General features: G+C 35.4%; 3 protein-coding genes across 4 annotated transcripts; 1 reads left to right on the forward strand and 2 right to left on the reverse strand.

Annotated features, from left to right (window-relative positions):
- The first annotated feature begins 779 nt into the window (after nucleotides 1-779).
- On the forward strand, nucleotides 780-12036 carry LOC105327125 (Na(+)/citrate cotransporter). Of its 2 annotated transcripts, none has more exons than XM_066080120.1 (14): nucleotides 780-1070; nucleotides 2414-2563; nucleotides 7819-7934; nucleotides 8217-8353; nucleotides 8436-8568; nucleotides 8737-8871; nucleotides 8969-9100; nucleotides 9225-9308; nucleotides 9657-9770; nucleotides 9852-9952; nucleotides 10246-10364; nucleotides 10666-10827; nucleotides 10921-11058; nucleotides 11230-12036. In XM_066080120.1, exons 1-14 carry the CDS (start codon nucleotides 957-959, stop codon nucleotides 11563-11565), a joined length of 1971 nt encoding a protein of 656 aa, XP_065936192.1. In that variant the 5' UTR covers nucleotides 780-956; the 3' UTR covers nucleotides 11566-12036. The 2 variants fall into 2 exon arrangements, with proteins under 2 accessions (XP_065936192.1, XP_065936191.1); XM_066080119.1 differs by having other exon boundaries at nucleotides 783-1070; nucleotides 10240-10364.
- Nucleotides 12037-13329: 1293 nt separating this feature from the next.
- LOC105327123 (uncharacterized) lies at nucleotides 13330-18025 on the reverse strand. Its single transcript, XM_066080121.1, has 9 exons — nucleotides 17870-18025; nucleotides 17398-17620; nucleotides 16845-16925; nucleotides 16611-16652; nucleotides 16320-16375; nucleotides 15310-15388; nucleotides 15027-15155; nucleotides 13864-13941; nucleotides 13330-13570 (listed from the first exon to the last, which is right to left on the reverse strand). The coding sequence occupies exons 2-9, from the start codon at nucleotides 17581-17583 to the stop codon at nucleotides 13421-13423; spliced, it is 801 nt and encodes a 266-aa protein (XP_065936193.1). The 5' UTR covers nucleotides 17584-17620; nucleotides 17870-18025; the 3' UTR covers nucleotides 13330-13420.
- An 810-nt stretch (nucleotides 18026-18835) lies between these two features.
- LOC105327122 (tripartite motif-containing protein 2) lies at nucleotides 18836-21749 on the reverse strand. The gene is made up of 2 exons (XM_011427432.4): nucleotides 21561-21749; nucleotides 18836-21456 (listed from the first exon to the last, which is right to left on the reverse strand). The coding sequence occupies exon 2, from the start codon at nucleotides 21454-21456 to the stop codon at nucleotides 19162-19164; it is 2295 nt and encodes a 764-aa protein (XP_011425734.3). The 5' UTR covers nucleotides 21561-21749; the 3' UTR covers nucleotides 18836-19161.
- Between the last annotated feature and the right edge of the window lie 1868 nt (nucleotides 21750-23617).

Raw genomic sequence — 23617 nt, forward strand, 5'->3', positions numbered from 1 at the left:
GTTCCATTTTTTCGTGTAGGGTACTGAAATAACGGGACAATGTGTAATTTACCATGTTTTATATACATGTACTTAATGTATGTTATATTTTAATTGACATATAATTTGTACTCTCAGTACATATTTTCAGTATACATGTACTTACATTTGTGCGAATATGTGCCAATTTACATACAAAATTTATATAGGCTTATGATTATTATATGCTTAAAGTTCGAAGCATTAATATTTTTGCTTAATAATTTTATATTGCAGAAGTAATATTTACCGAAGCATACATTTATTTGAAACAGGAATTTTTGAATTATGATAACTTAAATTTGAAAAAAATGTCCTGCAAATATCTGATTAATGCAAAGGCATACTTTCATTTTAACATACATTCATATGATGGAAATGGCACTACAGATGAAAGAGCATTTTTCTGCTTTAAAATGTAAAATGCAACCTCTCCTAGAACACGAAATCAAATCAAATTGGTAAATGGTTCCACCTCGATATCTCAATCTTGCTTGTGTACTTCTTGTTTAAAATATCCTACATGTCAAATATGTCGTTATGATACGAAATATGCTGTTCTGCTATTGGAGCGTGTATCAATTATTTATTGATGCAGAAATCAAAGGATGTCCTCTTGTAAGGATATTTTATAATGGAATATATATATCGCATTTACGATAAACAGCTAATTTTGCCTTCACAATTTTTTAAATCAAAAGGTGTCGGTACACACCTTTAACCTAAAAGCGCCGACAACTAGATAAATATCACAACTTAAAGTACCACAGCAATTAGGATATGGAAATGAACATCGATTCTAGTGACAAAAATGACAGATGAATATCAACATCCATTAGAAATCTGTGCGGTCACGCTCCGCTTAAGGGGTCATTAAGGGGTCACTGATTGCATGTCTATTAAATGTATCATGAGCTCAACAGACGAGACGGATTGAAATGTCGAGGAGAAACTGTTTACGCGTCCTGAAAAATCTTCTGGCTATACGCACGCTGTTTTTGGTGCCAATCGCTTTCCTTGCTCCACTGAAAATCTTGGAGGACGGCGAACCAGTAAGTTAACATTTTTATGGTAAAAAACTAATCACTTCAAAGGAAAAAAAAACCTTGTATGTATTTGTGAAAAGAAGATAATGTCAATTTACCTATGAACAATTAGGATTTTTTTTTGCAGGAGTGTGCAACATTGTTTTGCACACAGTGTGCTGTAATGACATTTAAAACCATAAGACGATTAATGTTTTTAAGAGTAAATGGCCACTTGCCGTTTTTATTTTTCTCATAACGAAAAATATGCCTATAGTAAGGCGAGGGAATATCTTTTTTAATTTTGAGAAAAAAAATATAAAACTAGGTGCCTGTGAAAATTGCATAGGATTCGCTGTTGACAGCGTCTTAACTGTACTGATATGCTCTATATGATCAATAATCTTTCATGGATTATTGCTGAAAATATCATCTTACTCTTTCCTTCTCTAATTACTCTTTCCTTTAATTCGTAAGGAAATACAGGTACTCCGACTTTATTCCTATCCACACAACAAAACCGCTATAGAAACTTCCTTTTAACTCCAAAACGTGTGTGGGGTAGATATTTGTCTGGGTAATAAATTTCATCTGAAAAAGAAAACAACTTAACAAGATATGATGCGTTAAACAGAACACACAAAAATATTAACAGTATGAGTATAAGGAGCCATATTAACATTTTACCTTTTCTTTAGGGTTAGTCAATATTTTTGAAGTTATCTATAGAAAGAAGAAGAAAAGAAATTCGAATTTTTTTTACAGGTGATAAGGTTTTACCTGTGCAGCAAACTCGTCAAATGCACACAGGGGAGTAAATAATATTATTTTGTCACAAAATCTAGGTCGCCTTCGTAAACCTTCTTTGATAACGTCTCGATAAAACCTTGAAATTTACCATCCCAAAGCAAGGTTTATTTCAAAATATTTACCTGGTAGCTCTGGGGTAACCCTTCTTCATACTAGTACATTGCTCTTTGTCTCAGTAATATCACGAAATCACACTTCAAATTTGGACAATTCAACGTTGTTGCGAGTTTGAAATAGCTACATGTATAAGTTTGCAAAACAATATTTCAAAAGTTTGTACTGGTCATAAAACCAATTCATTAGCTTAAAGAATAATGATACACTCCTAGGAAGAGCATTACCTAGTCTTCACTGTCTCAAATGATTCAAACCCTGACTCTGGTGTACATAAACTTTTCACATTGACGAAAACATTATAACGTTGTTTCGCATGATACATCCGGGTTAGTTGGGGTCTAACAAAATCCAGAAAACGACGTACCAAACAAAAGAGGGATATTTGTCAAATGAACACATACTTTTTGAATACTATAACGGTTGCTGTTTTATTTAATTTGCAGGAGTCGCGATGCGCCTATGTGCTGGTGGTGATGGCCATTTTATGGCTGACGGAGGCCCTTCCTATCCCCGTCACGGCACTAATGCCGGTGTTCCTCATGCCCATGCTTGGGTTGCTGCCGGGACCGACGATCTGCGCCGCTTACGTCAATGTGAGTGTCCTCCCTCTCCACGCATTGGTTATTTGTTTTTATCAATTCATTAAAGGATCTAACTTGGAAATCACCGATATATACCTAAGATTACAAGAAGTCCTCAATTTCGGAATAGATAATTAGCTGTAGGCTATAGTTGCTCAGATTTATTTTTGGCTTTTACTTCTGCATGCATTTGTACTTTTAAGAACGAAACACATACGAATGTGTCATTGTATTTTGATTTGATAAAGCGCAGATGTATAATGATGTCAGTATCCTATATAGGGGTCCTATCTCATGCGTATATAAGGATCTTTATTAATTGATAAAAAGAAATACTCCTACAATCATTGTTCTTTTGATTTTCTTTGGTTTTGGTAAAAATACTTTTTGACCAAGATGCATATAAAAAATAGGCTACAAGTCCCCATTCCTTTGCCAGAAGCTTACTTACTGGTGAAGCAATACTTTTTTTTTTAATCCAAGATATTCACAAACAAATACAGCTGTGAGAATCGATGACAGCCTTAATCCGCGGGCAAAGACAACTAAACACGACCGTTTAAACTAGATTTTTCACAAGGTTACGAACATTTAATTAACCATATGTGTGCAATCAACAAACACTGGCGTTTAATCATTGGGTGAGATTTTAGTTCATGTAACGATTTCACAGCTATAAGTCGTAATATGACTTAGCATTCACAGTATTTGATTACAAATAGAAATGCGACCATGATCTTCACCCAATAACGTTAGATCGCGCTCATCGCACCGTTTTTATCGTGTGTTGATTGTACTAAACATTGATTGTACTAAAATGATCTTGAGTTTCTTAAATCAAAGTTACAAATCAAAAAGTACCAAGGTACTACTTACATTGCTATTTCTGTATATTGTAGGATAATTTGCTATTCCTCATACTGTACGACACCTTGCTAATCCTGTGTATAAAGAAATCTTACTATTCCTGTATATTGTAGGATATCTTGCTATTCCTGAATATTGTAGGATAATTTGCTTTTTCTGAATATTGTAGGATACCTTGCTATTCCTGTAAATTGAAAGATGCCTTGCTAATCCTGTATATTGTACGATACCCTGCTAATCCTGTATATTGTAGGACGCCTTGTTGTTCATGTATATTGTAGGGCGACTTGCTAATCCTGTATATTGTAGGAAGCCTTGCTATTCATGTATATTGTAGGACGTCTTGCTAATCCTGTGTATTGTAGGAAGCCTTGCTAGTGTTTAATACCTTGTTACTCTTGCTTATTGTAGGGAACCTCCATGTTTATGTGTCTATATTTGTACGTTGTTATTTCTGTATATTGTAGGACACCTCCATGTATAATGTTTCTATATTTGTACTTTGCTATTTCTGTATATTGTAGGACACCTCCACGTATAATGTTTCTATATTTGTACTTTGCTATTTCTGTATATTGTAGGACACCTCCACGTATATTGTTTCTATATTTGTACTTTGCTATTTCTGTATATTGTAGGACACCTCCACGTATAATGTGTCTATATTTGTACGTTGTTATTCCTGTATATTGTAGGACACCTCCACGTATAATGTTTCTATATTTGTACTTTGCTATTTCTGTATATTGTAGGACACCTCCACGTATAATGTGTCTATATTTGTACGTTGTTATTCCTGTATATTGTAGGACACCTCCACGTATATTGTGTCTATATTTGTACTTTGCTATTTCTGTATATTGTAGGACACCTCCACGTATATTGTGTCTATATTTGTACTTTGCTATTTCTGTATATTGTAGGACACCTCCACGTATAATGTTTCTATATTTGTACTTTGCTATTTCTGTATATTGTAGGACACCTCCACGTATAATGTGTCTATATTTGTACGTTGTTATTCCTGTATATTGTAGGACACCTCCACGTATATTGTGTCTATATTTGTACGTTGTTATTCCTGTATATTGTAGGACACCTCCATGTATAATGTTTCTATATTTGTACTTTGCTATTCCTGTATATTGTAGGACACCTCCACGTATATTGTGTCTATATTTGTACGTTGTTATTCCTGTATATTGTAGGACACCTCCACGTATATTGTGTCTATATTTGTACGTTGTTATTCCTGTATATTGTAGGACACCTCCACGTATATTGTGTCTATATTTGTACGTTGTTATTCCTGTATATTGTAGGACACCTCCACGTATAATGTGTCTATATTTGTACTTTGCTATTCCTGTATATTGTAGGACACCTCCACGTATATTGTGTCTATATTTGTACGTTGTTATTCCTGTATATTGTAGGACACCTCCACGTATATTGTGTCTATATGTGTACGTTGTTATTCCTGTATATTGTAGGACACCTCCATGTATAATGTTTCTATATCTGTACGTTGTTATTCCTGTATATTGTAGGACACCTCCATGTATAATGTGTCTATATTTGTACGTTGTTATTCCTGTATATTGTAGGACACCTCCACGTATATTGTGTCTATATTTGTACGTTGTTATTCCTGTATATTGTAGGACACCTCCACGTATATTGTGTCTATATTTGTACGTTGTTATTCCTGTATATTGTAGGACACCTCCACGTATATTGTGTCTATATTTGTACGTTGTTATTCCTGTATATTGTAGGACACCTCCACGTATATTGTGTCTATATTTGTACGTTGTTATTCCTGTATATTGTAGGACACCTCCACGTATATTGTGTCTATATTTGTACTTTGCTATTTCTGTATATTGTAGGACACCTCCACGTATAATGTTTCTATATTTGTACTTTGCTATTTCTGTATATTGTAGGACACCTCCACGTATAATGTGTCTATATTTGTACGTTGTTATTCCTGTATATTGTAGGACACCTCCACGTATATTGTGTCTATATTTGTACGTTGTTATTCCTGTATATTGTAGGACACCTCCACGTATATTGTGTCTATATTTGTACGTTGTTATTCCTGTATATTGTAGGACACCTCCATGTATAATGTTTCTATATTTGTACTTTGCTATTCCTGTATATTGTAGGACACCTCCACGTATATTGTGTCTATATTTGTACGTTGTTATTCCTGTATATTGTAGGACACCTCCACGTATATTGTGTCTATATTTGTACGTTGTTATTCCTGTATATTGTAGGACACCTCCACGTATATTGTGTCTATATTTGTACGTTGTTATTCCTGTATATTGTAGGACACCTCCACGTATAATGTGTCTATATTTGTACTTTGCTATTCCTGTATATTGTAGGACACCTCCACGTATATTGTGTCTATATTTGTACGTTGTTATTCCTGTATATTGTAGGACACCTCCACGTATATTGTGTCTATATGTGTACGTTGTTATTCCTGTATATTGTAGGACACCTCCATGTATAATGTGTCTATATCTGTACGTTGTTATTCCTGTATATTGTAGGACACCTCCATGTATAATGTGTCTATATTTGTACGTTGTTATTCCTGTATATTGTAGGACACCTCCACGTATATTGTGTCTATATTTGTACGTTGTTATTCCTGTATATTGTAGGACACCTCCACGTATATTGTGTCTATATTTGTACGTTGTTATTCCTGTATATTGTAGGACACCTCCACGTATATTGTGTCTATATTTGTACGTTGTTATTCCTGTATATTGTAGGACACCTCCACGTATATTGTGTCTATATTTGTACGTTGTTATTCCTGTATATTGTAGGACACCTCCACGTATATTGTGTCTATATTTGTACGTTGTTATTCCTGTATATTGTAGGACACCTCCACGTATATTGTGTCTATATTTGTACGTTGTTATTCCTGTATATTGTAGGACACCTCCATGTATAATGTTTCTATATCTGTACGTTGTTATTCCTGTATATTGTAGGACACCTCCACGTATATTGTGTCTATATTTGTACGTTGTTATTCCTGTATATTGTAGGACACCTCCATGTATAATGTTTCTATATCTGTACGTTGTTATTCCTGTATATTGTAGGACACCTCCACGTATATTGTGTCTATATTTGTACGTTGTTATTCCTGTATATTGTAGGACACCTCCACGTATATTGTGTCTATATTTGTACGTTGTTATTCCTGTATATTGTAGGACACCTCCATGTATAATGTTTCTATATCTGTACGTTGTTATTCCTGTATATTGTAGGACACCTCCACGTATATTGTGTCTATATTTGTACGTTGTTATTCCTGTATATTGTAGGACACCTCCACGTATATTGTGTCTATATCTGTACGTTGTTATTCCTGTATATTGTAGGACACCTCCACGTATATTGTGTCTATATTTGTACGTTGTTATTCCTGTATATTGTAGGACACCTCCATGTATAATGTTTCTATATCTGTACGTTGTTATTCCTGTATATTGTAGGACACCTCCACGTATATTGTGTCTATATTTGTACGTTGTTATTCCTGTATATTGTAGGACACCTCCACGTATATTGTGTCTATATTTGTACGTTGTTATTCCTGTATATTGTAGGACACCTCCATGTATATTGTGTCTATATTTGTACGTTGTTATTCCTGTATATTGTAGGACACCTCCATGTATAATGTGTCTATATTTGTACTTTGCTATTTCTGTATATTGTAGGACACCTCCACGTATATTGTGTCTATATCTGTACGTTGTTATTCCTGTATATTGTAGGACACCTCCACGTATATTGTGTCTATATTTGTACGTTGTTATTCCTGTATATTGTAGGACACCTCCATGTATAATGTTTCTATATCTGTACGTTGTTATTCCTGTATATTGTAGGACACCTCCACGTATATTGTGTCTATATTTGTACGTTGTTATTCCTGTATATTGTAGGACACCTCCACGTATATTGTGTCTATATTTGTACGTTGTTATTCCTGTATATTGTAGGACACCTCCATGTATATTGTGTCTATATTTGTACGTTGTTATTCCTGTATATTGTAGGACACCTCCATGTATAATGTGTCTATATTTGTACTTTGCTATTTCTGTATATTGTAGGACACCTCCACGTATATTGTGTCTATATCTGTACGTTGTTATTCCTGTATATTGTAGGACACCTCCACGTATATTGTGTCTATATTTGTACGTTGTTATTCCTGTATATTGTAGGACACCTCCATGTATAATGTTTCTATATCTGTACGTTGTTATTCCTGTATATTGTAGGACACCTCCATGTATAATGTTTCTATATCTGTACGTTGTTATTCCTGTATATTGTAGGACACCTCCATGCTGTTCCTAGGTGGCCTGATTGTGGCTGTGGCGGTGGAGGAAGTCAATCTCCACAAACGAATCGCCATCGGAATCCTTTCCCTGGTGGGGTCACAGCCTAACCTGTGAGGAAAATTACACAAAATCATATATCATAAAACGGCATATACATAAACTAGCAGAATATAATGATGCATAATAAAAACGCGACAAAATGTCTTTTATACACAGTATGGTTCTATTACCAAGGAAAGCAATCAACAAAATAGACATCCTTACCCTCCAAATTTATAATAAATGTATTCGTATATTTCTGTTTTATGAAAATAAACCCATTCGTTCCAAAAATGTTCTTTGTCAGCACTTCTTTTCAAAATGCGGCGTCTGATAATTAGATCTGTTTTCAGTCTGATGCTGGGACTGATGTTACCCACGTGGTTCCTGTCAATGTGGATCAGCAACACCGCCGCCACGTCCATGATGGTTCCCATTATTACAGCGGTGGCTTCCCAGATGTCGGAGCTGGAGCCCAACAAGATATCCCGTACGGTTTGTTGTAGTCTTACATGTAACGCTGAAATGATTGCTCTAGCAGTAATAATCAGAGACAGTCTCTCCTTGAACAGAGAACGGCGGTGTGAGAAACAATGGTTTTGACGACGTTGAAGACTCCGTTAGTAATGCAGATACCGATGTATCAATGACGAATGGCAATGCTGGCATGGAACAAGAAGATGAACCAAAAGATGAAAAAGAGAAGTATGAAGAATACACCTGATGAATATACTTTCTTTGTTACAAGTTCTATTTTCTTTGCGTTTTAGATAAGATTTATTGAATCCAATTAGGGCCCCTGGTGGCAGATAAGTACATGTGCATATTTTATGAAAATCACAATTGTATATACACCAATGTTTACATTTGCAGAAAACAAAGAGAAGAATCTATAAAGAAGATGAGCAAAGGTTTTGCTTTGTGTGTTGCCTATGCAGCCAATATTGGAGGCGTAGCGACGCTCACTGGCACACCTCCTAATCTCATCTTGCAGGGACAGGCCAACGAGTAAGTAAAACTAGTAAGTTAAATAACAGATATAATTTTGTTTACCATAACCTAACCCTTGCATTTATCATCACTTTTTGGTTTTTTTTTTTTACAGATTATACTCCAGATTATCTGAAGCGGACAGTGGGATCACGTTTGCGAAATGGATGGGATTTGGTTTGCCGCTTTCAATCATTGTCCTTTTGTTATCCTGGATCTGGCTCCAGATCATGTTTTTAGGATTTTCGTAAGACTTAAAGAGTATTAATAATCACACCTGATTTATATATGAAATAAAATATAAACCAAATCTTAGTGTAGTAAACTCCAACACAATTTCCTATTGAACCTTTTCCTTTACTCCCATGCAGGTGTTTCAAAAAGCAGAACCCTAAAGAAAGGAAAGCAATTAAACTAGTGATTGAGGGAGAAAAGAAGAAACTTGGAGGAATCACGTTTGTGCATTCATAGCGATCTACCTTAGAACCATTTTAACAAGACCTTGGACTTTCGATAGGACGTATAAACTGTCTATTTCTTGCGTCAAAACAAGTTGAAAATGACACTTGTTTGAAGCGAAATTTGCACCAATTGCGTAATCTTAGCTCAAAAGCCAGAATAATCTTTTTTTCAATGAGCCTAGGCCCAGTGGCCAGCAATGATATAGACAAGTCTTCGTCACATTTCTGTGTGACACAACTGCCATAAGTCCAAGCTCCTGTTAAGATGGTTCTAATTTACTAAAGACTGTATTTTCAAACAATAATCTTTTATCTTAACATATCATCCATGTATTTTTGCAGATTTGGAGAGATCGTGGTAATGTTAGTTTTTGGAACACTGGCATTATTGTGGATCTTTCGCGACATTCCGGGATTTGGAGGATGGAAGGTCTTATTTAGAGAAAACTCTAATGAGTGAGTTTTGTGTTACAATTCTACAGATAAGATTTCGATATCCTAAAGGCAGATTTTAAATGTCCCTTCACATTCGTTTAGACCCTTTGTCAAAGACTCCACTTCAGCCATGTTGGTAGCAGTGTCTCTGTTCTTTTTACCGGCCAAACTTCCAAGGGTCTTCTGCTGGAACAAATATGACGGTAACCATTTCACTATATAATTGCATTGTTCTGGTATTTGACGGTCTAGTTATATGTACATGGAAAATAAGATTAAATGTCAGTCGATGAAGATTTTCAATTGATACCAAACAATGTCGCTGCTAGATGTACATGTAACTCATTGATCGTTAAATACAACTACATGTATCTTTCAAGATGTCACACAATGACGCATTGATTTTGATCAATCATACGAGAGGAGATTTGGTATTTTTCAATCTTTCCGTTATTTCAGTAATGGTTTATTTTAGAGATCTTTCTTCAAGTTTCAGAAAGCAGTAACAAACCAAAGTACCACCCGATTCTAACGTGGAAGAACACAGTTCTTAGAATTCCTTGGGGCGTCATTATTCTCCTCGGTGGAGGGTTTGCACTGGCTTCGGCAACATCCGTTAGTATATTTGTATCTTAAGAGGACTGGATGGCCGTTGCCATTTTGGTGCCATATTAATGTCCTTTAGAAGAAGGACTCTGTATTATGATATACGAAAAGAGTCCAAATGAAAAGCTAAAATCATTGGTTTTTTCTTCAATAAATAACAGTTTATGGTTGAAAATCTCATTTTTGAAATAATTTTAAGTAGACCTGATGAATGATTTGTTTACCACCCAGCCATCTTAAAATTTAAACAGTAAAATTGTCAACTACAAACAGTTGTCACTAAGTTGCCTATGCATCTGGTTTTATTTAGGCCTCTGGTTTGTCAAAGAAGGTTGGTTGCAGTCTTCGTATTCTGGACAGCTTTGAACCCTGGGTAATGAACTTGATTCTATCTTTGGTCATCGCTGGCGCCACAGAAATCACCAGTAACAGCGCCACCGCCACCATACTGATGCCCATCATGGCTGAACTGGTAATGATACAGTGCTTGCAGTGATAGGCTGATTTCCGAGTATAAATGGGATTTTTATTGGGAGACTTGAAAAAGTTTTTTCTTTTCCTCCAGGCTATTAACACTGGATCTCATCCATTATATTTGATGATAACTGCAGCAGTTGCGTGCTCATTTGCATTCATGCTTCCAGTTGCTACTCCCCCAAATGCTATCGTATTTTCCACTGGGTACATCAAGATTCCAGACATGGTAAACACATTACAATATTTATTACGTTTTATATGAAAATACCATCTCCTATATTTTATAGTAATCGTATACACTCAACCTATTCATTTTAATTAATTAATTAAAGTCTTATTTTTCAAAATGACACGATATTGTTGAAATGTTCAATTTTGACCTTCCGTTAATCTTCAGGCCTTAGCTGGGCTCGTGATGAATGTGTTGGCAGTACTGGTTCTTAATCTAGGAATAAACACCTGGGGGAGTGCTCTGTTTGATTTGGACACGGTGCCGTTAATCTTTGGAAACTCCACCAGTAGTGCATGCGATCCCGTCACAGCCACAATGGCTGCTTTTCAGGCCAACTTCACGACAGCATATGCTCAAAGTACTACCTCGCAAGCCGTCAGTAGCTTCACGACGTCATCCACTGTCATTGCTCAGACACTTGTGAACATTACGTCAGAGGCCATTGGTATGACCACAACTACGCAGAGCTTGCCAAGCGGGTTTGTCATGCCGGCGGGATAACTATCCAAATGTTTATTCATTATCATTGTTTATCAAAATTGACATTGCCTTTCAATATTTGCAGGTTATTTTTTCTTTTATAGAGCAGCAATTTTGGCGCTGATGTTATACCTGAAACAAAAATGACCACATGTGTTGTCAAAATATAATTGTGAAGTTGTGCTCTCATTACTGATTGGGTTTCTTTATTGGCTCCTTTCGTGTCACTTGATTTTATGGACACTGGTCATTCCATATTCACTGTTGTGGGCATCATACAAGATGATGAATAGCATATATATATATTGAATTTGCTTTTTTAGTGTTTGTATGTATGAATGTTGTAGTGAACAGCATAATTGTTATTTTCCTTTAAATTATCAATGTATATTAACGTTCATTCTCTTAACATTCTAATGGATAAACAGTTCAGCAATTCGCATCTTGGTATCAATTTAAATGATTTCTCAAATAAACTTATCTGCCCTGAGAGTTTCTTTGAGGTATACCTGCATGAGTCATTCCCCTTCTGAAGTTTGTATTAAAGTCTCAATGTGTCAAGCTTATTTTCTACAGTCGAATCAATACACATGATTTTATGGTTTAATTCTGTACAATTCATTGCTATGAATAAATTTTTAAAAAAATAATCTTTCGAACTCCAAAAATTTACATCTTTCACCACCTTTGAAAATAAGGCACACTGTTTTACTCAGGAAGATTAAACACCTCATTATATATAACAATTATTCCATTTCAAACCTAAATAATCCTTGTCTAGATCATGCACATTACAATGATAAATTGACAATGATAAATGTATTGGAAAAATAAAATCATCGGCTTAAGATGTTTTTTTTTTTAAAGAAAAACATTCTCATTTAAACGACAGAGGATTTTCTAAAACATCAACATTTTCTAAAACAAAACTGTTTACCCCAGTCGAACGCTAATGACCTGAATTGTGAATACTAGTCGTTCCATGGGTAGATATTACATGTATAAAATTAGAACCTCCCCAATAGGATTTTTTTTACATTTCTAAATGATTGCGCAAAGATAACTTTTCATCAAGATTTTGAACAGCTCAAATACATTAACATTTTATTATTTTTCATTAAACAAAATATTTTATAACGCTTATGCGATTTTTCTGTGTTCAGCGGTCAAGTACGGAGTAAAGGACAGGGTTAGACCCCATTCACACCATCAATGACACTTATTTGAGAATGAAATAGTCGCGAACAGATCTTTAACCACTATAGTAGAAGATACAACCTATCATATAGACCTTCGAGCTTTACTAGACTTGATTACGACCCGACCAAAATTATCATTCTATAATTCCTTAGATAAAAGAAGAAGACTTAGCTTGCTTTCGTATCGTGGAGTATAGATTTTATTCCTTACTGTCACAACACTAGTCTACAAATCAAATGAAACATATCGTCTTATACATCTCATTAATGACGCAAATTACGTATTGTGCGCAAGCGGGGTTTTATATACGATATAAAATAACGTTAAAATGTCAATAACTTAATATTTTATTGAACAATTGGAAAAAAGGATAAAAATATATATAAAAACTTAATATACATATTTTTGTTGTTGCAATTGTTATCATTAATAAGGAATCATTCTTTAAATATCATGAGGTAATCAAGAGTGTAATTTGCGTCATCAATTCTATCATAAAGCCTTTCGGGCTAATCATAGTAATTATTATACTACAAGAATGGTTCCATGCTGAATAAAGAAATCATGAATAAGAAGAACAAAGAAAACGACAATAAACTTTATTTTTATAATTATATCACACCGCTAGTAGATGATGTATGAAGTTTCCGTATTCCTTTCTTCACGACTTCCAGTACTATCCAGTATTTCCGGACAAATGAAGTCGTGGACATAAAACTGCATCCTCTTCGTTACTTCCGGTTAAAGTATTGCTAGTTTTAAGAAGGCCGAAAGCATAGTCGCCGTCCCTCCATACCGCTCTCTCCGGAGCGTCAAGCGCGTGTTTCTACAAAACCGTTATATAAAGACATATCAAATAAAGAATCATGTTGGAAAATCGACAAATAGGCTACGTCATGATAACGTTGAAAAAGTCTAAATAAAGAACACATTGAAAACATTTGCATTTTGGTTGCGTTTTTTATATACTTTGACTCCGTGAAATTTTTTTTTTATAATAAATATAAACTATTTCCTACACACTGTTCTAAATTAGTCAAAACCATATACATGTAAATCTACACCTCATTAAAATTGTTTATTTATGAATTTTCATTTTTAGCATAATTTTCCGCTCACCAAAATAAACCTGACAGCTGCGTCCTCGTCTATGTGGTTCATAGTTAGTCGGCATTTATAAGTCACAAGGGCAAACGGCTGGAAAAGCAAGAGTGTTTGTTGTCCGTTCATGTGGTCATTTCATTTTATTAAAATCACTAACCAGAACAATAAGTACACTTTCTTCAAGATTATGCAAAATATTTTCAAAAGGTTTGAACCATTTCTGAATAAAATTCAAAAATCAGTGAGTAAATTTGCTATTAAAAGTAACACCGAGACAATTTCGATTCAAATCATTTTCTTAAAGTTTGAATTATCCTGAATAAAATTCAGTAAATAAATATAAATCAGTGAATATATTTGCTACTAAAACTTACACCGAAACAATTTCAATTTAGCTTAAAATAATTATGTTATTAAGGAATTTACTACAAACATTCTATTTTGCTCTCTGGGAAAACATTCTTACATTGCATGTACATGGATATTATTGGTTTTAAATATCCTACATTGCTATGAGCATAAGTATCATAGCTATAGCTTTTTGTTATTATCATGATTATATTATTGTTTTTAATGTTTATGCCCCATGAGGGCCCTTGATTGTGAATTTGCGTAATTAGCAAATATATACATATTCCCGTAAACTTACTAGAAAGGTCAACTGTTACTATACAGACATATACATGTATATACATATAACAATATATCTACAACGTTATTGCAAACGTTTATGATTAAAATACCAAATTGTATATTAATCATCAATTGTATATTATCTGAATTGTAATTTTCATTTCATACAACATATGCCTATTTTAGTTTGTCCATTAAAACAATTTACCAACATGTCACGGCAATCATTGGAAAAACAAGAATGAATGTTGAAGATGTTAAGGAAGGTCTTCATTAAAAAATCCCCATTAATAAACAATTCAGATAATGCCATTTAGTTTAGATAACTGAAAATGTCAGCAACGATCCTTGTTGGGTTTTCTTAAATTTCATCTAACAAATTCATGGAAGAACGATATCTTGACACAGAGTTGAAAGGAGACTGCAAACCCTCAACCTTAACGTTAAATATCTTCAGAATCTGAAGGTCCTTGTCATGAAAAACATCGAACCATTAATTAGTTGGATCTATTTGACCATTTTAACCGATTCTTATATCCAGATACCTCTGCTAATGGCATCTTATTATATGGCGTTATCACGTGACGTCTTATACATCCCTCTACTATGGCCTTCAATTTCTCTACGTCATCCTTTCTGGCACATGGATGGTACAACATGACAACAGCACCATGCTGGAAGTTAGAAAAGAATCAAACATCTGTAACTGGGTTTGAAGGCTTGCATCTTTTCATGGATTATCAAAAAGGAGAGATGAAAATGTGGTTACCTTAACGATAACGCATCACAATAAATTACAATTCGAAGGTATAATTACGTATATGTTACCTCCAATGAATGCACCCATCTTTGTGGAGGGAGGTAAAGATATTCTCCATAAACAGGCCAGAGAGGCCGATGTCGACCGCTGTTAAATGACAGACCAATGTCATTATCAATGGATAGTTATATAATATTATTTTATCTAACGTAAGTGAAATAAGCAGGTGACAACAGGCAACATATTTGAGCGAACAAGAACAGATGTTTTCAAGAATGGAAACAAACCGTCACGATACAGAGCCATTTGATAACAAATTCTATAAAACAATTTCAATATTGATTTAGAGATAACTTTTACCACTGGTGAATTATTTGTTCAAATAATAACTAATACTAATCAGTACAATTGTATGACTATAATTATCAAAGCAACTTTAGATTTGGAAATACTGTGTAGTTTCTAAAGTAATTATTATTTTTAAAAAATATGAATACGTACTAGCTTCTCTGTCAAATTTTAAACCGTATCTTAGATGAGGTTAACAAAGTGTACATAAATAATTAAAGAGTACTTTAAAGAAAGAGGTGTAAATATGAACCGCTTAATTGTTCTCTTCGATAAGGAAAGGTAGCGATCATTGTTTATCATTAATTAAAGGCGATCATTGTATATCATTTCTTAAAGGCTAAAAAAAGTAGCATTGTAAAATGTCCACAATGGTCTTCCTCTGTATGATCCGCTATCCGAAGTATTTCATTGCTTAAATTTTGATTAGTGAAGACATGAAAATATTAGATTCAAAGATTACCAGGTTAACAAAAATTAAGTACATGTAACGAATGGATTCACCAATCAATAGATCAACTGACAGATACATTACACTTTATACATTGACTGCGCATCAAATCATCAGCCTGAGGAAAATGTTGTCCTCGAACAAATAGGTCACAATTTTTGTACGGTAAATTGAAAAAAAAAATCTGAAATACTGGGAGTAGTATCATAAAGATTTTTAATTGTTATAGGTAAATTTGAACCATTTAATATACTAATGTGTTGCAAAAAGAAGTCTTACCTTAAAGGTATTGTATCTTGGTATGTTATTGTCTCATTCATGCAGACATGTATAGGCTGAAAAACGGAATATATCATCAGAAACCAGCATGATTTCATGTAATGGGAAGGTGACGTAATTCCGTACAAATCGATTGGTGCTATATCACGATATACATGTATTTGCCAGTACCCATGATCAAGAACTGTGTCGTATAATAGGGATTGTTTTATTTATTTATGAATGCATTTATATGATCATTTATTAAAGAATTACTATAAATTTTGTTATCAACTGTAGGAAAACTCTCACCATGTCCTCGTGGTCTGTGCAGTAGGGTCTTGCTTTTGTTGCCTGAAATGTTTGCAGAAAATAAGTATACTAGCAGCTAATAGGTGGAGTCAAATTGGCTTATTTATGAAGAAAGTTCCTACGCCTATTATCACCCATATAAACCAGCAACCCCGTACGCAGGGCTTATGTTTCAGAGTCACGATCTAATAGCTACTGATCACAAGCTCACACAAGGGCGGGGTATGGACCTACCGGAGCTATGGGTACGACAAGTCTGGAGGTACAGCTGTAGAGGGAGGGATCTTTTAAATTCCAGTCCACGTGAAGGTGGTTCTAGGGAGATACAATCAATATAAAGTTACAGAAAATTAAAATTGATCTGAAATTAAATTATTTTGAAATCGGTTATTTGCATTATTATTTTCACTACTTTATTTTGCAAAGGTTGCATCATTCTAGAAGGATGTCAATCGAAAACATGTTAAGTCAATTTGTAACCTAATGCAGTGGTAATACTTATGTCTTTTACTAATTAACAATTTTTAATTGTCAATGACTAATTAGTCATGGACTCATTGACAATTAAAAATTGTTAATTAGTAAAAGACACTTCACATAAATTAATAAACGATAATGTTTCCTTTATTTTTTATCCGATAAATGTACCATGCATGTCAATTTAGATTCTATGAGACACTTTTAAACATAAAACATGCTTTGTAAATAAACAAAGCAATATTGTATATAACAAGTGTCATGCATTAGAGATTTCTTCTATAAATATAACCCGGTTAGTGGGTCCTACCTTTCCGTTATCACAGAGATCGTCCGGGACTCCCATCCTGATTCCTCCATGCCTTGAGTCGTGGCTGTGGATCCCGGAATGACCACTTTCTCTGAGAGTCAGGTCCACGCTGTTCAACCAGGCGTGTAACAGAGGAAAGCACGAGAACACGATATACAATACTGCGTACAGCTTCTGTCCCATCATGTTGTAAATAGATACTGTCACCAAAAGCCAATGCACTCTGTTAAATAGTTAAACGAGAAAATACACATTATAAATATTACAGTGACCTGAAATTAAAACAAAACATTTAAATGTCCCGATCTGCGAGTCTTCCAATAAGGTAACTTATTGATCTTATATTGGTTTAGATATACTACACCTGATTGGATATTGATTTTATCCAATTAGTGTTTATGTTTCGAATATACGAAACAAAAAAGAAGATAGAAAAACCCTCCGCCCAAAGAAATAAAAAAAAATGCCCTACCGTTCTAACGCTTTTTGTATCTGCAAGTTTCAGGTCCATATGGTGGCCATGTTGTCGTTTGCTACACTGATGACAACGTAAAAGGAAGATATAATCGATTGAATTGCCGCACTCTGCACACTTGACGCATCTGTCAGCTAATTATCGAATTGCAAAGATTGTCCATGAAATGGCATCATACACGGCGCGAGCTACCGTATGGTAATTGGAACACGCGGGAAATAGAGAATAGGATGCTGATGAGACAAAATTCAATTACGTTCAAAGACAAAGGATACACATCATAGGTCTCTTTCCAGAGAATAAATCAGTAAGAGGATACGGATATGGTCTGATTTAAAGGAAGCACTAAATGTTGACATTTTTTAATGCAAGAGCAGTTTTAAAACTGCTGCACTGTGTTTCAGTTTTCTTTTTTCTTTAACTCCCACTTTGCAAATTTTACAATTGGAAACTTAGTTAAAAATACTGTAAACACGATTTATAGAATATGAATGTGATGGGGTTTTATTCATTGTTTGGTAACCCTCTCCCTATTCCTTTTCATTTTATCCCTAATCAGGTATTGAGATTTTTATTGGCTATTTGCTTTAGTGACTAACTTTGATCTTAGAGCGATAGGGCTTGCCATTACTGTTCAATGTCAAATCAAAATCTCTATGCTTTTGCAAAGGACATATAGAACATGCACCCAAGAAAATGGCAAGGGTCGTCCAAGCTGAAATAATTAAGAAATTATTTGGGACCACACAATCATCTCGTTGTAAGCAGTACCTATTTATATCCGAGCTCGTTATACCCGGAGGCCACTGTAGTTAAGAATGTAGGGAAGTGGATGAGATTAAGTACTAGTACATTTTTTGACTGAGTTGTCCAGGTGCAACATACTTCTCTCATTCCATCCGCAATGTTTACTTGTAAATGAATATTTTTATTTTAGAATGAATATAAAAGATATACAGATACTTAAAACACACACATCATTTATTTATCAAGATCAATCCAATCTTCATGACAATCTTAACACTTACAAACATTATTGGTGATTGGAGAGGTTTTATCTTCATGCTCAACCAGATATTCAGTCCATTTCGAGACCAACATCTGTATGCAGATATGATTGTCTTTGTGGCAGATAAGTTACAGTTAATTATTTTCAAGGACATTGGGCAAATGTTGAAAACAGGAATCATAAGTGAAATTAAAGGTATTATTATCAAACAAATGCTAAATGACTACGAGCAAGCAAGAAAATGTCAATATTGCTAAAATAACAAATATCAATTGTTGTGCTAGATTTTCCTCTTCGGGATTTTGAATATTTTTACAGTATTTTTCTCTACTTTGGACAAGGTCATATGCTGTTGGGTGACCAAAACTCGATCCCCGCCCGGACTGACGCACAGCTTGTGGGGGTTGGAAATGCCGTCAATTATAATGGCTCCGATTATCTGTCCCTCAGTGGACATTTCCAAAACGTTGTGAGACCGATTCCCCGCCACAAAGAGACGCGTCCCATGAACAGCGACCCCTCGTGGTCCTTTTAGGTGGTGATACCTGATTTCCCATCGCTTTTCTCCCTTCAGTGTCAGTGATAGTACCGACTTCTTGTACCTATCTGTAACAAACAGGTTGCTGCCGTCTTTGTCAACTGTGATGTAATCAGGAAAAAAAAATAAGTCCTGTCCAAACTGATCTTGTGTGAATACCTTCAGTTCTCGTCCGTCGCGAGACATGATTTTAACAGATGGCGGTGAAGTATAGCACGAAATGGCAAAAAGATCTTGTGTGCACCCGATTCCAAAACATTTCGCCCCAGTTTGAAATCCCCCAACGATTGTGAACTCGGTATCTTTGACTGAAAAGAGTAAAACCTTTTTCTCTTTTGGGAGAGTGACGGCCACATCGGTTCCACTACAACTGGCGATGTCGTAAGGTCTCACTGAGAGGACTTTCTCAGTTATCCACTTGTACTGATGATCAAAGAGCTTCAGCTTTCTGTGAACTTGGTCGACAAGGACTATTCGACCATTTCCTATAAACACGGCTCCCGTCAGAGAGCAGTTCTCTCGGTCGTTTGGTGTTTGTCCACGAAAGGTGCTATCAAGAGTAGCAAGGCGAACACTTGGAGGTCTCGGTTTCCAAGTACTTGGGGTTGATACATGCACACCTTTCTGTAGTGTGGAGATTGAAGTACTTGATACTGGGGTAGATACATGCCCGATTTTCTTTTGAGTAGAGATAGCTGTACTCGAGATTGGAGGCAATACAGAATTCTTAAAATCTTTTAGCTCTTCAAAAGGGTTTTCATTTTGCTTCATATCATCCTCCTTCTCAATTGTTGGATGATGGTGGTCTTCTGAATCTTCTCTTACCTCAGTTATTAAAACAGTGTCGGCTCGTACGGCATAAGAAGGCGGAATAAGAATGCTCTGTCTAGTCACGGCAAAGCTCCCCAGTTCCTTCAACTGGTTTAATAATGATGGAAGGTTTTTGTCTGGTTTGAAATCGACGTTGACATCTTTTAGGTTGTTTGAAATGTTCCTCAACGATTTTTCGCTTAAGCGAGTCTCTTTCTTTATTTTGGCGATGCACGACAACAAGTCGTTTTCCGTGCCATGTTTCATAGCGTTTTTTAAAAGTGCGCTGGAGTTTCGTGTTGTACTAATGATACCTTGGCACGTCTCTTTCTCTGACTCCAAGATTTCCATTTCTGTTGTTTTCAGTTCTTCCAATTCTTCTAGTATGCGAGTCTCTTGAGCATCCAAAACATCGTTAATTTGCTTTCTGATGTTAGCTATTTGATTCTTCACATGTTTGGCCGTGTCTTCAAGTGCATCTACGCAGTGTTTGCGGTTATCCATGATTCGGACCGACCAGTCTGTCTGATGCTTCAAATTTTCAATAAGTGTGTTGGTTTCCTCTTTGCATGCGGTAGCTGCCTCGTGGCATGTTTTTACACTTGAGCAATGTCTGTGGCTAGCTGTTACACATGTATCGCACAAAACCACTCCATGGTCGTCACAATAAAAATCAAGAAACCTTCCTTCGTGATCTGGACACAGAGCGTGAATCGAGGTACTCTTGAAGGGTAGATGTTTGATGTTTTCTATTTCAAAGGAATGATGAGACTGGGTAAACTTCATACTGCTGTGGACTTGATTGCATTCCTCGCACAAGGATTCGTCGCAATCGTCACACCAATAGCGGGCGAGGGACTTCCGATTCCGGTGAAGACACGTGTCGCATCGCCTGTCTTCTGCGCGTAACTTTGCAGCATTAAGTAATCCATTTAGAAAATTGTTGGCTGGTAATACATTCGCCCATGATTCGGTTGGGACGTGCCCTGGACCCTCATTAGTGCGTTTACAAACGGGACAAGTAAACGATTTAGGCGGTCTTTGGTCATTCGTACTCTGAAGAATGTGTTCTGAAATGCAGTCATGACAGAACGAATGGAGGCAAGAGAGTGTGCGCGGGTCGCTGAAATCCTCAGAACATATCGGGCACACTAGGAACTCCTCAGCAATGTCGCTGAGATCGGCGATACTCCCTGCCAGACTTCTGTGGGTCAAACGAGAAGTCATCTGCTAAACAGAGTAGACTCACAGAAAACAGGCAAGGAAGCGAGTGAAATCTTTATCATGGAATAAAATATGTATACAAATTTAAGAATACATTAAAACTTTACCTTTCGAATGAAGTAAGTTTTTACTGCTAGTTTCTCGTTGTTTTTCCATTGCTATGTCGAAATCAAGAGGACAACTGTAGGATAAGAGCTGTAAATTTCGACACGTTGACAATGGACTCGCCTGTCTGCAACGTTGCGTTTTACCGAGCTCGTTTCTGTTTATCTATGTAATTTCTTTTTTCTTTTAAACAGACATAGATATTCACCTCATTGCTTTTTGATAACGTTCATTATGAAATTTTTAAGTAACATTAGTTAACTAACAAAATGGTAAGTAAAAAAAATCAACTTTAACTATCAATACATTATGCTAAATTTTTCTCTTTTTATAATCATAATTAATAAATTTTATTAATTTGGGGGTTTTCTGTACATGAATCAATTACAGATTAAATCAATAATACATGATTTTTAGAAATTGTTCTATAATGAATGGTTCTTTTTATCAAGTATCAATAACACAAATTAATTTGTTTTAAAATCGTAAGAAAGATGTGACCGAGAACATTATCTTTAAGTAGGTTTTGTTTGTGAACGCAAATTGAAAGAAAACGTTCAATGACTTGTCGCATAAATTTACTTTAGATAAACAAAAGAATTCTTAACTCTGGAAATCGTTATATGCAATCTATGCTTATACAAGCAACTTTATTAAAGTTTTGAATAACCGTCTCGGATCCTTTAAAATATAATAGAGGATCACACTAAATGCTATTGACCTTGATTTTAGTGTAATTATAAAACAAATAAAATTTCTGGTTCCATTTTTATCCAGATTTTGACCTTCACAGCTGGAACCCTCGATATTCCTAAGTGCATCTTAATGATTTCAATTTAAAAACATCTGGGTCCCGAACAATCCCAAATCATTTTACAGTTGTGTGTATCCGGAGTTTCCCGAACGCTAGATAAAAATCACCATCTAATGAGAAAAGAGCTCAATGAGAGGGAGAGCAGAGACGTCACTTGACCAAATTATCACGTTACATATGCATAAATTTCATGATCAATGTAAGGGATATATTTTCAATAGTTGATATATATATAACGAACAATATGAATTCAATAACAGGTGGAAATTGTTCAGCAATATGTCGATATGCGGCATGGCATATTTTCTGTAGACTGTTTTCAACTACATTTGTATATTTTTTTTTGGTTTTACCGAAGAAAACTATTATGACCAAATTACCTGATCAAGTCCTTGTTGCATATTTTGCACAGATTTGGTAAACAACAGATAATAAAATAAACTAAATAATATAAGATACCACGGACCGGTTTCTTTTCTGCGCTTGGGCAACGAGGTACGTCATATAAATTAAGGTTGTTTGGACTGTGTTAGATGGCACGTGAAGGAAACCAGTACAGTGGACGGTCCAGTGATATATGACATTTAATGAGGACTAGGGACCAGTATCAGATGGCTTTAGTAGGGGTCAATACTTGGTACCAAAACCAAAACCAGATGATGCTCGATGAGGATCAGTGCTAAAGACCAGTACCAGACGACACGTAATAGGACCAATACAATGGACGTCCAGAACCAGACGACAAGTGATGGGGATCAGAAATAGGGATCAGTATCAGATGGCTGTTGTTGGGGTCACTACTAGGGACCAAAACCAGATGATGCGTGGTGAGGATCAGTACTAAAGATCACTACCAGATGGCACGTAATGGGACCAATAATATTAGGGACCAGTATATCAGATGCTTGTGTAGGGACCAGCAATACAGTGTATAGACCAGGATCATATGACTGGGACTGATACCATTGCCTGGCATTATAGATATCACGTGACATTACTAGTAATTGCTCTTCCTTTCTATCTTTCTTCCTGGTTATCTATTTTATCATTGAATCAAACCACAGACAGGACCCTATCCATCTGTGGTTGACAGGATGCTTTGTTATATCCCTGGATTACAACTCTTCACTAAAACATATTAAAAACGAACAATGAACAAAGCGTTGTTTTACATAATAATCAAGAGCCTCTCAGAGAAAATACCTGAAGTGTTTGACGCATTCTATAAAGAAACACTTCCGATGC

Source organism: Magallana gigas, chromosome 3, assembly GCF_963853765.1.
Source record: "Magallana gigas chromosome 3, xbMagGiga1.1, whole genome shotgun sequence".
In the NCBI taxonomy this organism is placed as follows: Eukaryota; Metazoa; Mollusca; class Bivalvia; order Ostreida; family Ostreidae; genus Magallana; species Magallana gigas.